Here is a 19,278-nt window from a genome sequence, read left to right as displayed (position 1 = left end):
AGTGATAAAATCAATTTAGTGAGAGTCCAACAAGCATTTTAAATGCAAAACGTATTTTTCACGGTAAGATAAGAAAGTATGAAGGCCCTGAATGAGATTATAGAAGACCATACAGTTTGAACAATTTTCTACTTACTTCCAAATGGATCCAAGAGGTCTAATTTTACACTTAACTTAAAACAAATGCAGCAAACAAATCATAAACAAAATCAGAAGGAAACTCCAAAAAGCTGGAGTAGCTAAAATGTAAAATTACTTCTCCCTTCTAATTCCCACCTCTAACTTCTCCAAAAGCAGAACATGCAGGTAAGATGAAGAGAGTGTTGGATACAAGGAACTAGAAATTTCTAGTGTGTTGGGAATCTCTAAATGAGGATGCTTTAAAACTCAGGGGCTGAATTGCTGAGTTGTAATGGGAAGGTTGGACTTGTGATGAAATACAGAATAAGTTTTAAGCTGGAGGAACAAAAGAAAACAATAATAGTCTTATATGGTGACATAAGATTCAGAGCACAACAGACTTTAAAAGATGAAATTTTCTAAATTAAAAAAAAGAGCCTAATTCACTCAAAGAACCAGAGCTCTTTAGAAAAGCAGCTGATGCCACGTCTCTAATATGAAATGCACAAAGCCTGTTGTATCTGACAATCAGTCTATATCAAAGGCACATAGGAACCAACTTGAAGAAGCTTCCATTACCAAAGATAGGACAAACTGACTGTAAGGGATTGCTGAGTTTATAATGATAATTCAACAACAACAACAACAACAACAACAACAACAACAACTCTTCACTGGCACCTTTGGAGGATGATGGAAACATAAAGAGAGGAAAGCTAGTAAATAAGAAGAAAAAGTCATGTATTAGTCTTTTCTTTCCTATATAAATTGAACGCAGGTAGACCAAAAAGTTGATCATGGAAAGTTGTTATTACTATAAGGAAGCGCTGCTAAAAAAAGAAAAGAGAAAGACCTTCTATAAAGTCTGTAAAGCTCAATCCTATCAGTGTTAGTGGACATAATGATGTGAGCCTAACTAGTGACAGACATGCAGTAAAATCAATTATTTTAATGTTCAATTTATATTTTATTGTAAATGCTACCACTTTCTAAGGGGAAACATAATAAGTGTTTTTGTTTTGTTTTAAAATAAATCAGATGCCAAGTATCTTAAGTAGGTAATTAGCAAATAATGAAAAAAGATTTAGTCAAACATCAGCTGGGGAGAGTAAAATCATTTCAAAGAGAGGGTGAAACCCTAGAGAATGCTTGCAAGTGGAGGAGATGTGGTTTGATGCTTTAGAAGGAAGAGATGCAGGTCTCGTTTTTTTTTCTCCCTTTCTACTCCTCCTTTTCATATCTCAGAAAATGGGGAGCTCTAAAATTAAAGGGCATAGAGGAGGTAGAGTGCAAAGCCACACCGAAGAGAGAGTCCATTCTGACTTTTCTGAGAACATTCTTGGAAGAGGCTCTCCTAAGGGAAGGAAAGGAAGGGGCACCTGAGACAGGTGATGACACTGAGGCCCCAGGAACTTCTGGGCTCAGGTTCAAGGGAGATGAACTTAAAGAGGAGCACAACTGCTTATGTTTTTGAGAACGGTATGACTGCTTATCTCTAGAAATAACTGTACTTTTAAAAAGTTGCTATGAAATTATGTCATTTAGTATTGGCTAAAATTGCTTTTAAAGACTGTTTCAATGAAAAAAATCATTTGTATATGAAAAACAGAGACATTTGAGGAGTTATCTACACATAATCCAGTAAATGATTTGAAGTAGGAGATTTTAGTTCCAGATTTGCTAATTAATTAAAACCTGTCTGGGCTCAACTTTCTCCTCTACTAAAAAAGAGCAATAATATTTCTGCTTCCTTCATAAATTTGGGGGAAAATTAAAATTTTTTTAGTGTTTACTTATTTTGAGAGAACGAGAGAGAGGGAGAGAGAGAGGGAGCAGGGGAGGGGCAGAGAGAGAGAAAGGACACAAAGGATCCAAAGCAGGCTCTGTGCTGACAGCAGGAGCCCCACGCAGGGCTTGAACTCATGAACTATGAGATGATGAGCTGGGCTGAAGTCAGATGCTTAACCGACTGAGCCACCCAAGTGCCAATTCTGGGGAATAATTTAGGTAAGAGATGTAAGAAAAATTTTTTACTTATGAAGAATTATATATAGTGTTGAAATTATTAAGAAAATATTTGTTGAATACATGATTACACATTGAACATCAATGAGAGTCTCCATCTTCTGGCTAGGGAATGTTTAATCACAGCATGCAACTGATATTTGGTGCTGGCATTAACAAACTTATGGTGAATAAGCACATTAAACCTATTAAGTTCTGTAACTATATAATTAGATCTTACAGGGTAGCTTTGTGACAGTGTTTGTCCACAGATGGACAAACATGGTGGCGTGCAATTCAGTCACATTTCTTAAGCTCTGACAACTGGGAAAATCTAGCAAAGCTTTCTTAGTAATAAATACTTTTAAGCACATCACTGACCTATGAGTGATTATACAAGAGACTGACTTACTATTAAATCCTTATCATGCCACTACTTAACAATGTGAACCTGAGCCTTTCTAGGCCTCAGTTTCCACATCTGTAGGCCTGAATATTAACAGTACTATCTAAAGTGGGGCATTAAGGGGGTTAAATAATGCCTACAGAAAACACCTAAAAAATGTTAACTATTCTATCATTATGATTATTGTCATGAAAGTTTACATTAGATTTCTTTCAATTGAACTGGATACTTGATTAGTAGTTAGAACCCAAAGTAGTGTTTCCTTTTATATATGTTAAGTGAAGTTGTTACCATGGGAATGGTGAATAAGACAGGAAAAGTTGAGATGAAAGTTGGAACTTACCCTGAATTTTCAACTAGAATATTTTCATAAGGTTTCTTCAAAATTTGCCCGTGTGTGCACGTAATCACTTTGGATGATTTCTGTTCTTTCTTTAGATTAACCAACGCATACAAACTCATCCATTCAGACACCTGTTCTTGCTCTGAGCCTTTCCTAGGGCTGTACTACCTCAAATGCCCTTCCTTCTCATCTCTGTCCTCCCATGCCTCTTCCATTACAGACGCTTCCCCAGTGATTTCAATCCCTGATGACCGGCCCCTCAAAACCCTATATCTCGTAGGGTCTATTTTTTTTCTTTGACCTCATCATATTGTTTAATCTGTTAAAAAACTTTTCACTGTTTCTATCTTCCTTCTCAATGTTAAAGAGTAAACTTCCTATCCAACTCCTATCCTCCACGGCACCCAGCCAGCAGTTATACAGTAAACATCTGCGGAATGAAACAAAACATAAAACCAGTCCAGAATAAATCGCAGGATTAGAAGGAATTTAAACATCATATAGGTCAATTCCTTACTCAATGCTTCCATCTTTCCACATTCTCCTAAAGAGATTATCTCAGCTTGAATAACTCTTTTTTTAAAAAATTTTAAAAGTGATCTTTACAGTCAATGTGGGGCTCCAAACCACAACCCCAAGATCAAGAGTAGCATGCTCCACTGACTGAGCCAGCCAGGTGCCCCTCAGCTTGAATAATTCTTGTAATACAGAACTCACTACTATTCAAGGCATCTATTTTCAAGAAGGTTTAAACACTAGGAAATTGTTTCTCATGTAGGATACTGGAAACATAGTATTATTGCAATTATCTTGGTGTTCATTGTAGTCCCCTTTAGATCTAGTTGTCACTGATAATAATAAAAATTCAATAATAATACAGCATACTACACGGAAAACAAATGCTTAGAATGCATACTCTCAAAAGTGTGTGATTTGGGACAAATTTCTTTATCTATAATAGGCCTCCTTTATAAGATTAATGTTAAAAACAGCTAATTAAAATTAAAATTAAATGCTAAATTTTAGAAATGTTAGAAGTAATTGAGGAAAGTTGGAAAGTGAATATTTTAGTTAATGATTCAATTAAATATAGAAATTTAGTATTTATTTATAAAAAAACTAATTAATTTAGAGCAATAACATACATGCATCTGGAGGTATAAGAAAGTTTAGGAGCAAGCAAATAGAAATTGGTCCATTTGTCTTGCTAATGTAGGTTAAAGGTTTCTTAATTTAAAAAAAAAAAACTTCTTATATTAATGAAGCTAAAGCTGGCCTGTGAATTGGTTATGGGAGCATTAGCTTGAAGAAACGTCTTTAGTCCTTCTCAATAGATTTGAGATTCTGTAGTCTGTTATGTCAAGGCAGAGTGATAAGCATTGTTACTGCTCAGCCTTTTACTTCAAGGTTATGTAGATGCAGTCTTAGGATGACCTAGGAAATAGGGAAGAAAGTCAACAATTTCTTTGCTGTTGAGTAAAGAAAAACATTCAGAAAAAATTGCAATTAAATATCAAATGTTTGGTGAGAAATTACGACAATTACTGAGAAGAAAAAAATGAACATAATATTTGCTAAGTACAACAGTAGGTATATCAATCTAGCAGTGAGGAACTTCAGGAATAGAAATAGAGAATTAGAAGTGAAAAGAAGTAACTTTCAAGATGGACACATAAACAAGGGAAATTTGCAACAATAGAAGATTCAGCAATTTAGTACTATTTTGTTAGAAACAATAAAAGCTATCTATATTTAAATGATAGAATGGAAAGAAAGCATGAATAATCAACAGTAAACAATAAGACATTCTTTTTGACTTGCAAATGTATTTTCTAAAGTTCTTCTCTGTCACTTTACAACTATTAGAGTTATTCCTGCTGACAAAGGGAGCTGAATCTTACCCAACAATCTTGGAACACTTTGAAATACAATTTGAAAATGAAACAAAATGTAAAAGGAAAAACCAGAGATTTAATTTTAAATGGAATATCATTGTATGTAATGCATACCTAATAATATGAAAAATAAAGTAATATAAAAAGAGCAAAATTATTTTTGGTATGAGACTTTTTCTTGAATACTTTATCAGTGTTGGTTTGACAAGAAAAGATGAAGCCCTCTTGATACGAGTGTAATCCAGAATACTTGTCAGGGTTTCTTTTTGTCTCTTCAGCGTGCATACTTGTTTTGATAATGCATCCAGGATCCCAATTTGAGTTAACAAACAGCTGAAGAGATCTGGTATCTCAAGAAGAGGTAGGGAATGCACAACCTATAAATCTTTCAATAATGTTCAAAGTTCAACAAGGCTGGGGTGAGGCGTGGATTACACCAAAGCACAGATTAATGTCAGCAGGCCACTCCCTGCCATTCTTCCGGTCTGGAAGAAGATGCATTACTTTTTTTTTTTTTTCCTTTTTTTTAAATGAGCAAGTTAGTCCTGTCCTCTCAATCCCATCAGAATGAAATCTCCAGGAATACAGAAACTATATATGTCTTGCACGTAGCATGGAACACATCACATAGTAGGTGCTGAATCAATCTGCTGACAGAATGAATACGTATCACGTCTTCTGTGCAGCAGGCCAACTGAAATGACATCTGAAATGATCACCATGGGAATAGTGACCTCCTTCACTTGGGAGACCTTTAGCTCAGAGCAATCCAAAAGCTTTTGTGGCAAGCCTTGAGGTTAGGTTTAAAAGTCCCAAATCAGGCAGAAGACCAATGGCAAGCAGAAGAAGGGGTAACCAAAGACTGTGCTGAAAGAGTAGCCCCAGGGCCTGTGGGAGAGACAGAGGAGCCTGTGGAACAGCACAGAATGACCCTGTGGGTTGTCAGTGACCTTGTAGGCCCCAAATATCGATGTCAGAGTTAAGTGTTTACAGTCCTCTTTAATTAAAGGTTATTTGACAACTTGAGAGGGAAAGCAAAAAGATATCCTCTAGAGTGTATTTCTAGGGCCCTTAGGAGTGCTAAGGTCAAAGGAAATGTGATAACAACCCAGAAAGAAAACAGGGCCCTTTTTACAACTGCTCCCTGACATAGGGCCACACTGGTAAAACTCACTATGGAAACGCTAGGGGAGGTAAGTGCTTTATTCATCCATCCCATTCATCCCACCACATGCTCTGTGCCATGCAGTCCAAGACAGACTGGCTCTGATGCCCACAGGCTTGAAGGATACACATGACTTTCTACACCTCGTATTCCTTTTAATCCCAGGGATACAATTTTCCAGAGGAGAACTTTGAACAGAAAAGCGTTTGAAGGTAAGCAGAAAGTAGGTTAAAAACTATCAGCTGACAAATTCTTATAGGAACAAAAGAAAAGCATAAGGGGAGCCAGGAGAAAATTATCCAAACAAAAATGAAGAAGCGATGAGGAAAAACCTAGGGAGGCAAACGAAAGATTTTAAACTTTCTGCTGCATCTTTCCCTTTATTCCCTACTAATAAGAATGTGGTTGACATAGCTTAGGTATGTAAGTCAATGAGGCAAGTACAGGTCAAACTTCTAGATCATGATTCCCACAGACAGGAAAGCCACACTTGGAGGAAGAGGAGGAGGAGGAGAGCCGATTCTTCTTCAGAGAAAGAGATGATTCTATTATTTTAAGAACTGCTAATTAATGAGTACCCACTTATGCCACTAGGTACAACGCAGATGTTTTATATTCATATTCGCTACCTTTTATGGTACATTTTATTATGTGCTTAATAGATGACAAAACTAGGAGGTTAAGTAACTTGCTCAAGGTCATAAAGAAAAGTAGAAGCAAAGCTGGATTCTAACCTAACTCTCTGACTCCTAAGTTTGAGGGATTTTCCCCCCACGATACTGCCTACATAACATGTATTTGTTCAGGGAAAGAAGAGTGACGATATTAGATTTCTCTTCAGGGAGCAATTTCCCAAGACTATATTTTCCATTTAGCTGTGCCTGAATTATTGATTTGTTTATAATTGCCATCCTTTACCATAAAGATCTATGTTCAATATGGGAATAAGAAGCCTATTAGAATGATAGTTTTCTTCATGACGACTATATCATACATCAATTAAAATGAACATAACTTCATAACAGCCTGGCCAGGTGTTGCTAAGTACTATAATACCGCATTCAACATCTGTGAGAATCTTGACAAAAATTACAAATGACACGCCAGGCGGGCTGCTGTTTCTGAATCAATGCATTCTGCAAAAAACTTCAAAAATCTTGGGATACTATAATGAAAGCGTGTACAAACACAGCATCACAGAGGGAGGAGATGAGGATGAGACTAACTAGCTCGAATATGAGTAAAGCAATAGGAAGCAGAATTATGGAGGAGTCTCTTAAAGGATGAAACTCCCCCAGTATCAGGTATGCATCAAATTTCACAATTTTAAGTAGCCTTAATAATCTAAAAGTTCTACGGAATATATCTCTACTTATCCAGCTAAAGAAGAAAATAGGCATCTGTTTTTCCATCCTAAAATTTATAATTAACACAGAGCAAGGGATCACAGCCAGCCTCCCCCAGCAGAGCACTTACCTCCAATAACACACTGTTTCTCTGGTTAACAAAGGATAATCCTTTTGCTGTCTTTCTGACAAAAATTATTCATGTGTTATCAGCATGTTACCAGGGAAAAAGAGATGAACGGATCTGAACTTTCAATGATTTGTTTTAATTTCATAATCAAATAGCAATTATAGTACAATCGCATAAACTATTGACCTTTACCCCTCCTCCTCAATTGTGCCCCAACATTTTGAAGAACAGAATCAATAGATGAACACTGACTTTCAACATGAACCCTTTGAATACCTAAAACCTCAGGAAAGATGGAAGAGAGATGAGGTGAGACAGAGAGCTTAACGCTGAAAGAACTAAGATACTGGAAATATTGTGACAGATTTCTCATCAACATGGCAAGGAAGTCCCCTAAATGTCCATCTCTGGTGCTTTCAGATGGACTGAATCAGTTGTTCTCAATTTGGCTGATATAACATCATTTAGGAAGGTTTTATAAAACCTTTGCCTGGGCCCCACCTCACAGAAATTCCGATTTAATTACTCTTGAATAAGACTCAGGAATCAATATGCTTTAGAAATTCCCCAGGTGATCCTAATGTGCAGAAATCCACTGACTTAAATAATTCAGAGATATGAATAAATGTAAATCATATTGGCAAGGTTTTAACATAGTTTTCACCTCACTGGAAGAAAAGAATTCTAAAATTTCTAAACACCAAAACATGATAATTTCAATAAACAATAGCAATAAATAATAACAACAGACAACAGCAACGTTAACAATAAAAACCTCTTCCAAAACCCAGGAAAGGAAAAAGGGTAGAAGAATTTTGTATAAAAATTTTTCTCTCTCCACCTCCTATAGAGGAAAGCAACATTTTTCAGTGCTAATCATTAGACCTGGTACCAGGTACATAAATATGAATCAGACATGGATTCCCCATTTTTAAAAATGAGGACACTGAGCCCCAGAGATGTGAAGGAACTTCTCTATGGCCAAAGAACAGATAAAGAACAAAGCTTGAACTTGATCAAGTCTCAAGTCCAAAGATTTTTCTCCTCTCTGTATCTTCTGAATCATTTCTTTGCACTTGCTAACTTAGGTGCTGGGACAGAGTGTCATTTTAGCAATATTTTCCACTGTAGGACCCTTGAAGAGTTCATTCTAAGGAACTTAATCCATAGCTCTAGTGGCAATTAGCAATCTGACATTGGCACTGAATAAGTAAAGAAGAGAAATATATAAAATTAGATTGGAGGGGCAGGTAGGAGACTAAGAGTAAAGGAGCTTGAATGCTAAGTAAAGAGTTTGGAATGAATGAATATATTAGCTGATTAACAAGTCCATAGGTATTGAGTATATGCCCTGGGTTGGACAGAGAGAACTCTCTAAGGTCTAGACAATAGGGAGATATTGAAGGTTTTAGAATTACTGTATCTAAGGGGCAATCTAATATGCCAAACCAGAAAACAAACTATAAGAAAAGAAAAACCTATCAAAACACTCCTTTTGCCTGGTATAAGTAAGAAAAACAAAACAAAACAAAAACCAGCAACCCAAAAACATTATGAATAAATCAACATAAGGCTCATTTACCATTATAAAAAACAAACTCTGAAAAGAAATTAGCATTATTTTAAGACAAATCTTGTTTTATGTTATTTTTTATTATAGCTGCATAGAATTTTTCTAAAGGCTGAATTTAGTAGCCGATAAAATACAACTCTCCAACCCAGGACAGATGGTCAGCATGACATCCTAGGATTGGAGTCATTTATTAGCATATGTCAGAGTTAACAATAAAAAAACTTGATGAATTATTAGTTTCCCTCAAGGTAGAAAGCATATTCTCAAATTTAAATGAACAAATTAAAAAAATCAGAAAAGAGGAAAGAAAACCATTTCAGTCTCCCATAATGCCAAATATCTGCTTAAAACTCTATATTTAGATTAAATATACAAATTAATAAGAAAAAATATATAAATGTGAAAAAAAAGAAAAGGCTAGGTTACTCTTTTATTACTCCAATGAGATGATTTCGTACTTTTCATTTTTTTCTAAAACAACTTGCTCTTCTCCACTTTAGAAAGCTATTGAAAATTAAGGTAATTTAAAATCTTGCATCCAAATGTATACCCTTTACTTTTTACATATCTACGTGTGGAAGTTTCCAATGCTTTAAGAAATTTAAAGCATTAAGCAGCATGCCATTTGGGGTGTCAGCAGGGAATGTATTTGACATGACATTAAATTAAGCATATTAACTCAAGTAATAACTTTTTAGTTATACTTATTATATCAAATATTAAATTATGCTGGTGCTTACTTTCACTGGACAGCTTTTTTAGACATACTTTTTAATCCAATGTGAGTGTGTATGTGTGCATATGCACACAGTGTGTGATTGCATGTGGTGAAAAATTGACACTGCCTGTTCATTTTATTCTGGGCCCTCGTCTCATGATTTCTTAATTTACTTTGGTATCATCAGACATCATAAGATGAGCAGTCTCTATGAGATAGTAGCTCTTGATTTCTTTTAAAAAGTTTCAAAGATTTTGTAACTTTTTAATTCTAGAAAAAGGAATAGGACAAGGACTCATTACATACCATAATCTGTGATTTTACAGGACACCAAATACAGCTCTTTCAGGTTTTGTCCTTCCTTTGCAATGACCTCCACACACCTGAAACACACACATAAAAAGTGGTGAGTTACACTAATGCGTTTCAAGTTAAATTAGCAAGAGTCTGGCCATGACTGTAACAGGAAGAGGTCAGCATTTGATGAATGCCACAGCTCTCTTCTCTCAACAAACTTCTTTCAAGTGTGTCAGGAAAAAGTGTTATATTCTCTGCTTTAAACTCAAGTGTAGTAATACCTAAATGACTTTAATTAAATACATTTATGACTAGTGTATATTTTAAAACCAAAGTGATGAAAAAGAGACGGTTCTGTAAAAGTAATGTCACATTTAGTAACAGATTAGTAAACACAGGCTATATAAAGAACATGTCATTTACATAATAAAATGATATATAACAATTATAATGAAACTAGAATATAGATGGATGGGCTCTTGGTTCAATTATTAATGATGGAGTTTGATAACACTAAAATATACATTTTTGTGTGCTTTATTCCACAAAAATCAGAAATATTTTTAAAATCTATAACATTAATTATAGATGAAAGAAAAATCTGAACACATAAGAACCTTAAAATCTATTACTTTAAAATGTTTAATTCTTAATATTTTAAATGAATTATTGCATAGATATAATAATATAGATAGATATGTAATATAAAGATATGTAAGATTTAAAGTCTTCTCTGGTTTCATTTAAGTTAAAAGGTTTTTGAATGGTGCACTCAGCTCTAATAGCTATAGTGGAACATGTGGTAAAGAACTGAATGAACTTTAAAAATAATGATTAACAACGCCATCCGTTTTGTGGTTCAGTCTCCCATAATATCAGAAAAACCTGTACAGTCATACTGAAATGTAGGAATATGCATCCTTCAATGTAGTCCCTGTTTTAATCTTTATAAATAACAGTTAAGTAAAAGGGTAAAAGCAAAAAGAGTCATTAACCTTTTCTAGGAAGTAAGGATCAAGTAATTTGATACCTGTGTGTATAATCCATCAAAAAATTACTGAGTATCCATCTCTGCCTTGCAGATATTTTATTTGCTGTCTGGCTTATTTGTAGGAATCTTCATAAAATGTCAGAAAAATTTATATGATTTTACTTCACATAATTCATTACTGAAGGTTAAATTAGTTATAAAGAAGACATACTTTTTCCTTTAAGATATTTTTATAGAATATTGTTTTAATGAAATGATAAACATTTCAAAGTTCCTCAGAATAAATGAATAAACATTGTTTTTGGCTTTTTTTAAAAAAACGATTTATGACAAAAACAGAGAAGTTATTCCATGGCTACAACAGAAAACTTAAAACAGCAATACAATGCAATTACCATTGATAGAGCTTATTATGAAGGGAAAATTTTAAATCTAATTCCATGTCATTTGGCTTTAATGTAATATTTGAATAAACTCATAAAAAAGGAAGGGCAAAAGGAGATGAAACATTACAGGCAACAACTATGTTTTATTTACAACTTTAAAAATGAATTTTCACACACGAAGGATAAAAATAAAGACCCTAGATAATTACAAAACCCTTAAATTAAAAGAAATGACTACCTTCTCTCATGCCAAAGGTACGTTTCATCGTCCTCCTCTAACACCTACCAAAAAAGTTTAACAGATGCAGTATTCTGTATGACTACTACAAAATAAAATAAATTAGTACAGAAATAATGTTTGTGTCATTTATTTTATTCTCATGCTCTTTCCAAATAGCCCAAAATGCCTGATTTTACATTTGATTGTGAAAAAACTCTAAGCAGATGCAATATCCTATCTGTGTTCCTGTCACTTGATTCTTTATAAGATATGCCACAAGCACATAGGAACATTAAAGACACACAGAGCAAACTACAAAGAGCAAATAACACAAATTGATTTCACTGTATAAGCCAGATCAAATGCTATTTCATAGGCAACAAGAACCAGTATTCATATAAAATAAGATAATCAATCACTGGATGAAAACTCTTGAAAAACTGATGAAAGGCCATGAGCATCAGGTTTCCCCACTGCGTGTCAGAGGAAAGTTATCATGAATAGATATGGCAAGTAAATTTAGCTTATTCAAGAGGCGACAGCCAAGAGATAACACATGATTAAGAAGGAAGCAGTAAATATCTTTTAGACAGAAAAGGAGAAAAGAAATATAAGAGAAAAGCACTTTGCTTTTACAAAGTATCACCCAGGATTTTTGCTGTTTTTAAAAGTTCAGCTGCATGAGGTTTTCCAAACACTTTTAATTACCCTGTAATCACAGCCAGTGTGCTAGAAGTTACGCACAACACAGAGGTACTCCTTGAATAAAAATTCATGGAGAGAAAAAAAAAACATTCCTTGGAAGATGTGTGGCAAAACTTAATTTTTTTAATGTAAATATCACATCATTCCAAGGTGTGATATTTGAAGCAAGGAACCCCAAGTTCTGTGAATGTAGGCTGAAACTCTTAACACGATATTATGCAAAATTGAGTGTTTCAAATAAGTAGCTAAAATACCTGTTGTTTTGAGAGTTGAAAGTGGAAACGGTTTGTATTGTCTTGTTACCGCAAATTGATGGAAATGGAACCCCACATCAACTGGCTAGTGCCTGAAATCCAGGGATTAGTCCAGGTCTAGTTTCCTAGGCAGCCTGCAGTGACAGCAGGTCATGATGAGACAGACACCTGCATGGTGATTGTCCTTTCCTCCTGAAGCTTTTAGAGTCCATTACAGTATGTATTTACAGGAAGTATGTGAACATAACACTATAGTCTGTGGACCACATTTACTCTAAATAATTCTCTGTTTCGAGTCTTGGCTCTAGTCTGACCTTTAGTGTATTAACATTACAGCATTTCCCAGTTCACTGTATAGCACTATGCAGGCAACAAACAAGGTGGTAAAGCGTAGCAGTTATTGAAACTTTTGACTACAGGTACTTATATAATTTTTTAAGGGTCAGTTTTTAAATGGTAGCAATAAAAAAGAAATGTTTGTAAAGTGATAATCTTTAAGGAGAGCGCGAGAAACAAGGACCACATTTAAAACCTTTGTTTCTCCATCCCCTCTCCTATTCACAGATAATGCATAGGAGGATATCCATTAATTTCAGTGATAAATTATAGTTTTGTCCTGAGGGACAAGCCATGAGTCCCTAAACTCAGAATCTAGAATTCAATTTTTACCCATTCTTCACCCCACGCTTGTCCCCACCATCCCTAAAGACAAACCTCAGAATATCATATGACTGACATTCTCTATGGGTCAGTACATTCAAAGCTTTCTCACTTAATGCATGACAACATAAAGAATTACAAAACTTGGAAAAAGAACTATATCCTTAGGGAAAGAAACAATCTATAAGATTATTAAGGAGAAATTAATAATGAGAAAATGGCATAAAGGAAAACTTCAGATTATCAAATAAAAAAAATATCCAACACAAGTCTGCTAAACTTTTCCCTAAATTCTGAGAAATAAAGTGAGACATATCTTAACAAGAAGAAATAAAAAATCTGGCGAAATATACCCTATTCTCACGTCCATGGACCCACAGAACCACCTAGCTCCTTTGAAAGCCTGTATTATCATTCTCTATAAACATGAGGGCCTATAGGAACAATTTATCCAAATCAAATGTTCTAGGATCAATATATTTTAGTTTCTTCTGAATTGCCTCCCCTCAAATTATTTTCTTCTTTTATGCTTTGGCAGGGTTCTGAAAAAAAATTTAAAATTTGCAACCACTGTAAATTCTTGAGTAGCAGCTGTTGAGTACATATGTGTGTGTATACATACATATATACATATAAACTCTTTTAGAATTCCAAAATGTGACAGAAAACCTGCTCCAAAGTATCCAAAGCATCCAGAATTATTACTTATAATAATGCAATGTTATGCTCACTTGCTTTTGATAATGTTTTAAATGCACCTGAAACATCTGATGAAATTCGAAAAGCAACAAAAAGGTTACTTTTGTCAGCTATAGAGGATTTTTTTTTTCAGAAGAAAAAGCATTTACTTAGTTTCAGTGGAGGGAAAATCTGTCTCCTTAGCAATAGATTCCTAATCACCTGATTTATGTGAAGGGTAAAGGTTAATGAATTAAGCTGTGTAAGCTTCAAAACTATCAAAGGAATTCAAAAGAGCCTTGAATTATGGAAAACAATGGCCCATTCTACATACATACCAAATTTTTATGTTTTTTGTCTCCTACTCAAAAGCTAGAACATGGCATTAGTGACAATTGAAAAGAACTAATGAGGAAATATGACTACATTGCTTGCAAGAGGAGTGTCCTAGGAGACCTTGTTACTGTTTGTGATGTGCTTCAAACCCAAAAGAAGCTAATTGGAGCTGCCAGACACTGGTTTGCAAATCTCACTTTAAAGGACAGGCTCAATCACCTTAGAGGTGTGGAAAGAAACGTCCCCATTAGAGATGCATTAGTATGTGGCTTGGTGAATTTCTAAATAAACTTTAGGATGTTCTTTCCTAAGTCACTTTTATATTTGAATAATAGATATAACTTCAAGGAGAGGAAAAAATGCAACAAGACAAAAACAACCCCGCAGATTTAAAACAAAAAGTATGAAAAGTGCTGTAAAGTAATTGGCAAATAAGTACAATGGGGAGGTAGGTATGTTTAAGGTTGAATAAACATGGAGATCAAACTTTAAAACTCCTGAAATGCAAACACATTGTAAAAGTGATCTATTGGGGGGTTTAAGGAATAGAACTTCATTTTCATCATTTCTTGAAACTGAGCAAGCCAATAAGCCACCTTATGCTATATAGCTTATAAAAGCATAAGAAGCTGCAACTCACAGACACATACAAATGAAAAAGGAATAAAAAGGATTTACAAGATCTAAGGAGAGCAACAACAGAGCAAACTTACTCCAATTCTGTGCTACAAAAGCTCATCCTGACTTCAGGTCATTTAAATGATAGCAGAGGTCACCAAAACACAATTTGGCATCTTATGGAAAGAATAATGATATTTGATTGATTTTTCTAAATCCTCCAATTGAGTTTTACTGAAGAATAATCCAATCCCAGTGCAGCAAATGAATTGGCATGATTTACAGGTGTATCTTGCTTTCAGAAAATGCCCTATATAAACGATTTCTATTTACAAAAAAAAGACACATTTACAGGTAAACGTGTACAAGACGAATCGACCCAATAATCTATTAATAGTACATTTCTCCTTATTACATGTCACTATAATTTCATCTATAAACATTCCATTTATTACTTTTTCTAGTAATAGGACACCTTAACCTCACAGAAATGGTATGCAGTAGTTATTGTTGTATTTAACTTAAACAACTACACATAATGACAAATGAAAGACACAACAGCATCAAAATGATATGCTGAGTGTGCTTTGTATTTTATGATACACTTTTGTGTAAACATTCTTCTAGTCTATTCCATTTACAACATGATACCAAAAAATATGCAAGTCTATTTTCTCATGTAAACTTCCGAAGATATTCTCATAGTAGACATGTTCACCATAAGATATTTTTTTTAAAGGTTGACTTGCAATGAAAATGCTAAAAGCATTTGCTCAGAGCATGTTCTTAATATACCACAGGGGCAAAGACTAGCAGTGACATGCAAAATGTCACCAGCTCCACCAGTTAACAATAGTTATCGTGGGACACTCATTAAGTTCTCAGATATGAAATGTTATTCTCTGGAAAGCCAATATCTGATTAGTGGACCTAAGGTTAATTTAGGCATTTGCTACTTAAAACAGTAGAGAACTGATGCCCATTTTGTCACATGGATAGTGAAAGAGAGACTTACTACAATAAGTAGTACAGTAAGTAGACTTATTACAGTAAGTACCTACTACAATAAGTGACCTATAAATTGAAATGTTATTGAAACCTAAGTCCTAGGGGTTTGCACCTTTAGACACCTTTGAGGAGGCAGAGCAGATGTTGTCATTACTGATCCTTCTGGACCACCCTTTCCGTAAGCATCTCTAACATTAGGTAGGCTTCCCAACTGGAAAGCTAGTAGGAGTCAGTGCTGAAAAAGGAGTACACAACAACAAAATAATATTTTCCAATATATTTAGGAATGACCATTACAAATCAGCTCTAACTGAAATATTTTGCTTCTTCATTTATATAGTAAAATATGTTTTAATATAATTTGGATGTTTCTCAGAGTATTTTAAAAATGTTTTTTGGATAGAATGAAGCCTGTACTATTTTAAAAATGTACATCTTCTTTAAGCTACTAAGAAACAAGATGGTTAAAGGTCCCCAAAGGGAGCTTAAACCAACTAATTTGTGACAAACATGGATTTGGCTTTAATATTTCAGATACATTTATCCAAAGTTTTGTTTTTAATTTTAGCCATTGTCCCATCCTTTTACCACAACTACACTAAATCATTATTTAACAACTTGAGCTCACTTAGTCTGAGCATTCCTCAAAATATGCAAGAAACTGAAAAAAGATCCAACGCTTTTATTTATTTATTTATTTATTTATTTATTTATTTATTTATTTCAACCATGCTTTATTGAGTGCAAACTATGTGTTAGAAACATTAAAAGATATAATCGGAAAGCCACATTATTATAAAATGATGGACATAATACTTATAACCTTGATAAATCAACTGTTGTTTATTTTTGTTATTGTTAATAATAATGTTCCCACCTAGGAGCAAAAAAAAAATCATATCATTGAAAACAGTTATATTTCAGGACTAAAGGAAATCCTAGAAAGAAAGGAGGAAGAAATGTAAAGGCAAGACTTTCTAATTCAGCAGTGTATTCATTCCTCAATGGGGGAAAATGTAGTTACTTTGAAACAGGAGAAGTTAAAAAACCTCCTCTTCCTTTAAACTTTTTGGGGTTCTATCAATTTATTACCAACATCTCTGGGGGAATACGGCACTGCACAATGTTGATACTGTTAAGACTGGTGCTACTTCTATGGTTTTCTGGCATATTTTTAGAAAAAGGACAAAAGAGAAGATTGTATTATTCTACATGTTACAAAAATTTATTGTGTGGAAGCAAAAGCCCAGGCCCTTAAAAAAAGACCCAGGAATATAAAAACATATAAAGCTATGGTCCATTTTAGTGAATAGTAATTCATCAGAAGCCACTCCCCTTCTGAAAAAAAGTGATGCAAGATTCTGGCAAGCTCCACACCACGCCCCACTACCACCACCAATAATAAAGAAAAACTTTAATGTTAAATCTAGAAGAGATTTTTAGGCTTCCAAACAACCAAAATGAAACTGAGGTGGACTATTCCACATATAATTGATAATAATCTCCCTGCCCATTCCTACCCCATTTACCCTAACTGCTGTAAGTAGATAAGAAAGTCTCAATCTAATGGACATCATATACTTCGTGCTCACCTTTGATTTAAAATGGCTAAGACTGAATTATTTTACTGGAATATAAAAGCACCCAGAAGATGAGATTTCAGGCATCATTCAGGAAGGAGTTAAGTACTTCCTTACCAGAAGACACCACAAGTCGGCTTTGTAGTGACTAATTGCCTCTTTAACCTCTGTACTCTGGGAGCTGGCCTGTGCTTCAATACTAGTTCTGTGATAGAGCCAAAGACTGATGTTCAACATAGACCTCCCATGACCTGCGTAGCCAAGGAGTTAACTCAGACAAGATGCTGACAAAAGGTTTCCTTCTCACTTGGGAAGGCACAAAATCTCTTTTTGGATAAGCCAAATTCTCAGAAGACTATAAAACACAGTAGGTAAAGACAATTTATAAAAGTCAAAAGAATGGTTTCACTCTGGCTAACAGTGATTCTAAACATCCAAATGTATAATTCAAAATTTTGCTTGAGAAATGGTTTTAGTGATAAGAAAAAAATAGATTATTTATTTTAAAATGCAATGAAGAGGGCACCTAATTTGATTTCTTTGAAAGCTTATAATTAGATAGCTGTAATAAAACACAAAGAAAGGAGGTCAACGTTCTCCATTCCAAATGTTTCCCCTACGCTTCAAGTATTCATACTCAGGAAGCCTGTACTTTGTCATTAAATTTTTAAGCTTGGAAAATTTCTGGCTTTAGCAAAAGCCAACAAAAGAATTTTTACAGGTGATTTTCAGTAGTGATTACACAAAAATAATTCTGCAATTGGGAGAAAAGCATAGTGAAGGCCTCTTGTCAGGTTCTGAAAAAAGAAAGGGAAAGGAGTGAGTTCTAGATTAAGGAGCTGGAAAAGGGAGGGCACTGGGAACAAAATAACCTCGATATTCATCCACAAAGAAGAAAACAGAAAGCTCACACAGACTTGATGAAGGCAGAGACATTACATACATTTGACTTTACTAATACTTGGCTAGACTGAACTCTGAACCCTTTGAGGCTTAAGGATCATTGCTGCTGAATTCATAAAAACCTATTCCAAAGCTCTGAAACTGCCACTGCTTTATTCTTGTTTTCTCCCATATCATTACATATTAATGTTCATGTCAGAGGTAAAATAATCGTTGCTCTAACACTTATGGGAAAGGGAAGCATTGGGTCATGCTTAATTGTTCTGCTACATTGTAGTTACACAAAGAGATAACTTTTTCACTTTAAAAAAGAAATAATAATTACATTTCTTTTTCAAAAAAAAAAAAAAAGAAAGAAAGAAAACAGCCCACATATTTCTACAAATGACAATAAGGGGCATTGACCAAGAATTCTCTTATGAAAAGTATGCAGTTTATATTTTGTAAATCCCAACAGAAGAATAATGGCTGGTTTCAGTTAATTTTTATCTATCTGAAGGATATAGAAACAAAGTCCTCCAAATTTTCTTCTTAAATAATATTTAAGTAAATACAACAGAATGAAATTCAGAAATTCCAGGGAAAGGCTATTGAATCTTACTTAGCTTTTCTGGCTAAGTAAGAATTTCTGGCCAATTCAATGATTCCTAATATAAAGTTCATTTGCCTATAAAATACACTTCCAGAGGATTCTCTCTTACCTCTATCCATCAATGAAAAGACTTGATCATCAACCATTTAATTTATATTCTGAAGAGCATATAATATATATGTGCATGTGTGTATACATTTTTGAATATAATTCTTTTGTTATAACTACTTTTTAAAAAGTTTTTATTTATTTTTTTGAGGGGGCGGAGGGGCAGACAGAGAGTGAGACACAGAACTGGAAGTAGGCTCCAGGCTCTGAGCTGTCAGCACAGAGCCCCATGTGGGGCTCGC

At 34.4% G+C, this 19,278-nt stretch overlaps 1 protein-coding gene across 3 annotated transcripts in view; it reads right to left on the bottom strand.

Annotated features, from left to right (window-relative positions):
- Window positions 1-19,278, bottom strand: part of FBXL17 (F-box and leucine rich repeat protein 17) — a 495,428-nt gene that overhangs the window by 152,090 nt on the left and 324,060 nt on the right. For all 3 annotated transcript variants that reach the window (XM_019450532.2, XM_019450533.2, XM_019450534.2), the window contains one exon: window positions 10,007-10,083. In XM_019450532.2, coding sequence (XP_019306077.2) covers window positions 10,007-10,083 — 77 coding nt within the window. The remainder of the gene's footprint in view (window positions 1-10,006; window positions 10,084-19,278) is intronic.

Source organism: Panthera pardus, unplaced genomic scaffold, assembly GCF_024362965.1.
Source record: "Panthera pardus isolate Hobbes unplaced genomic scaffold, ASM2436296v1 HiC_scaffold_2, whole genome shotgun sequence".
NCBI classification, from domain to species: Eukaryota; Metazoa; Chordata; class Mammalia; order Carnivora; family Felidae; genus Panthera; species Panthera pardus.
The sequence above is the reverse complement of the archived record's forward strand: the minus strand, read 5'-3'. Positions and strand labels throughout refer to the sequence as shown.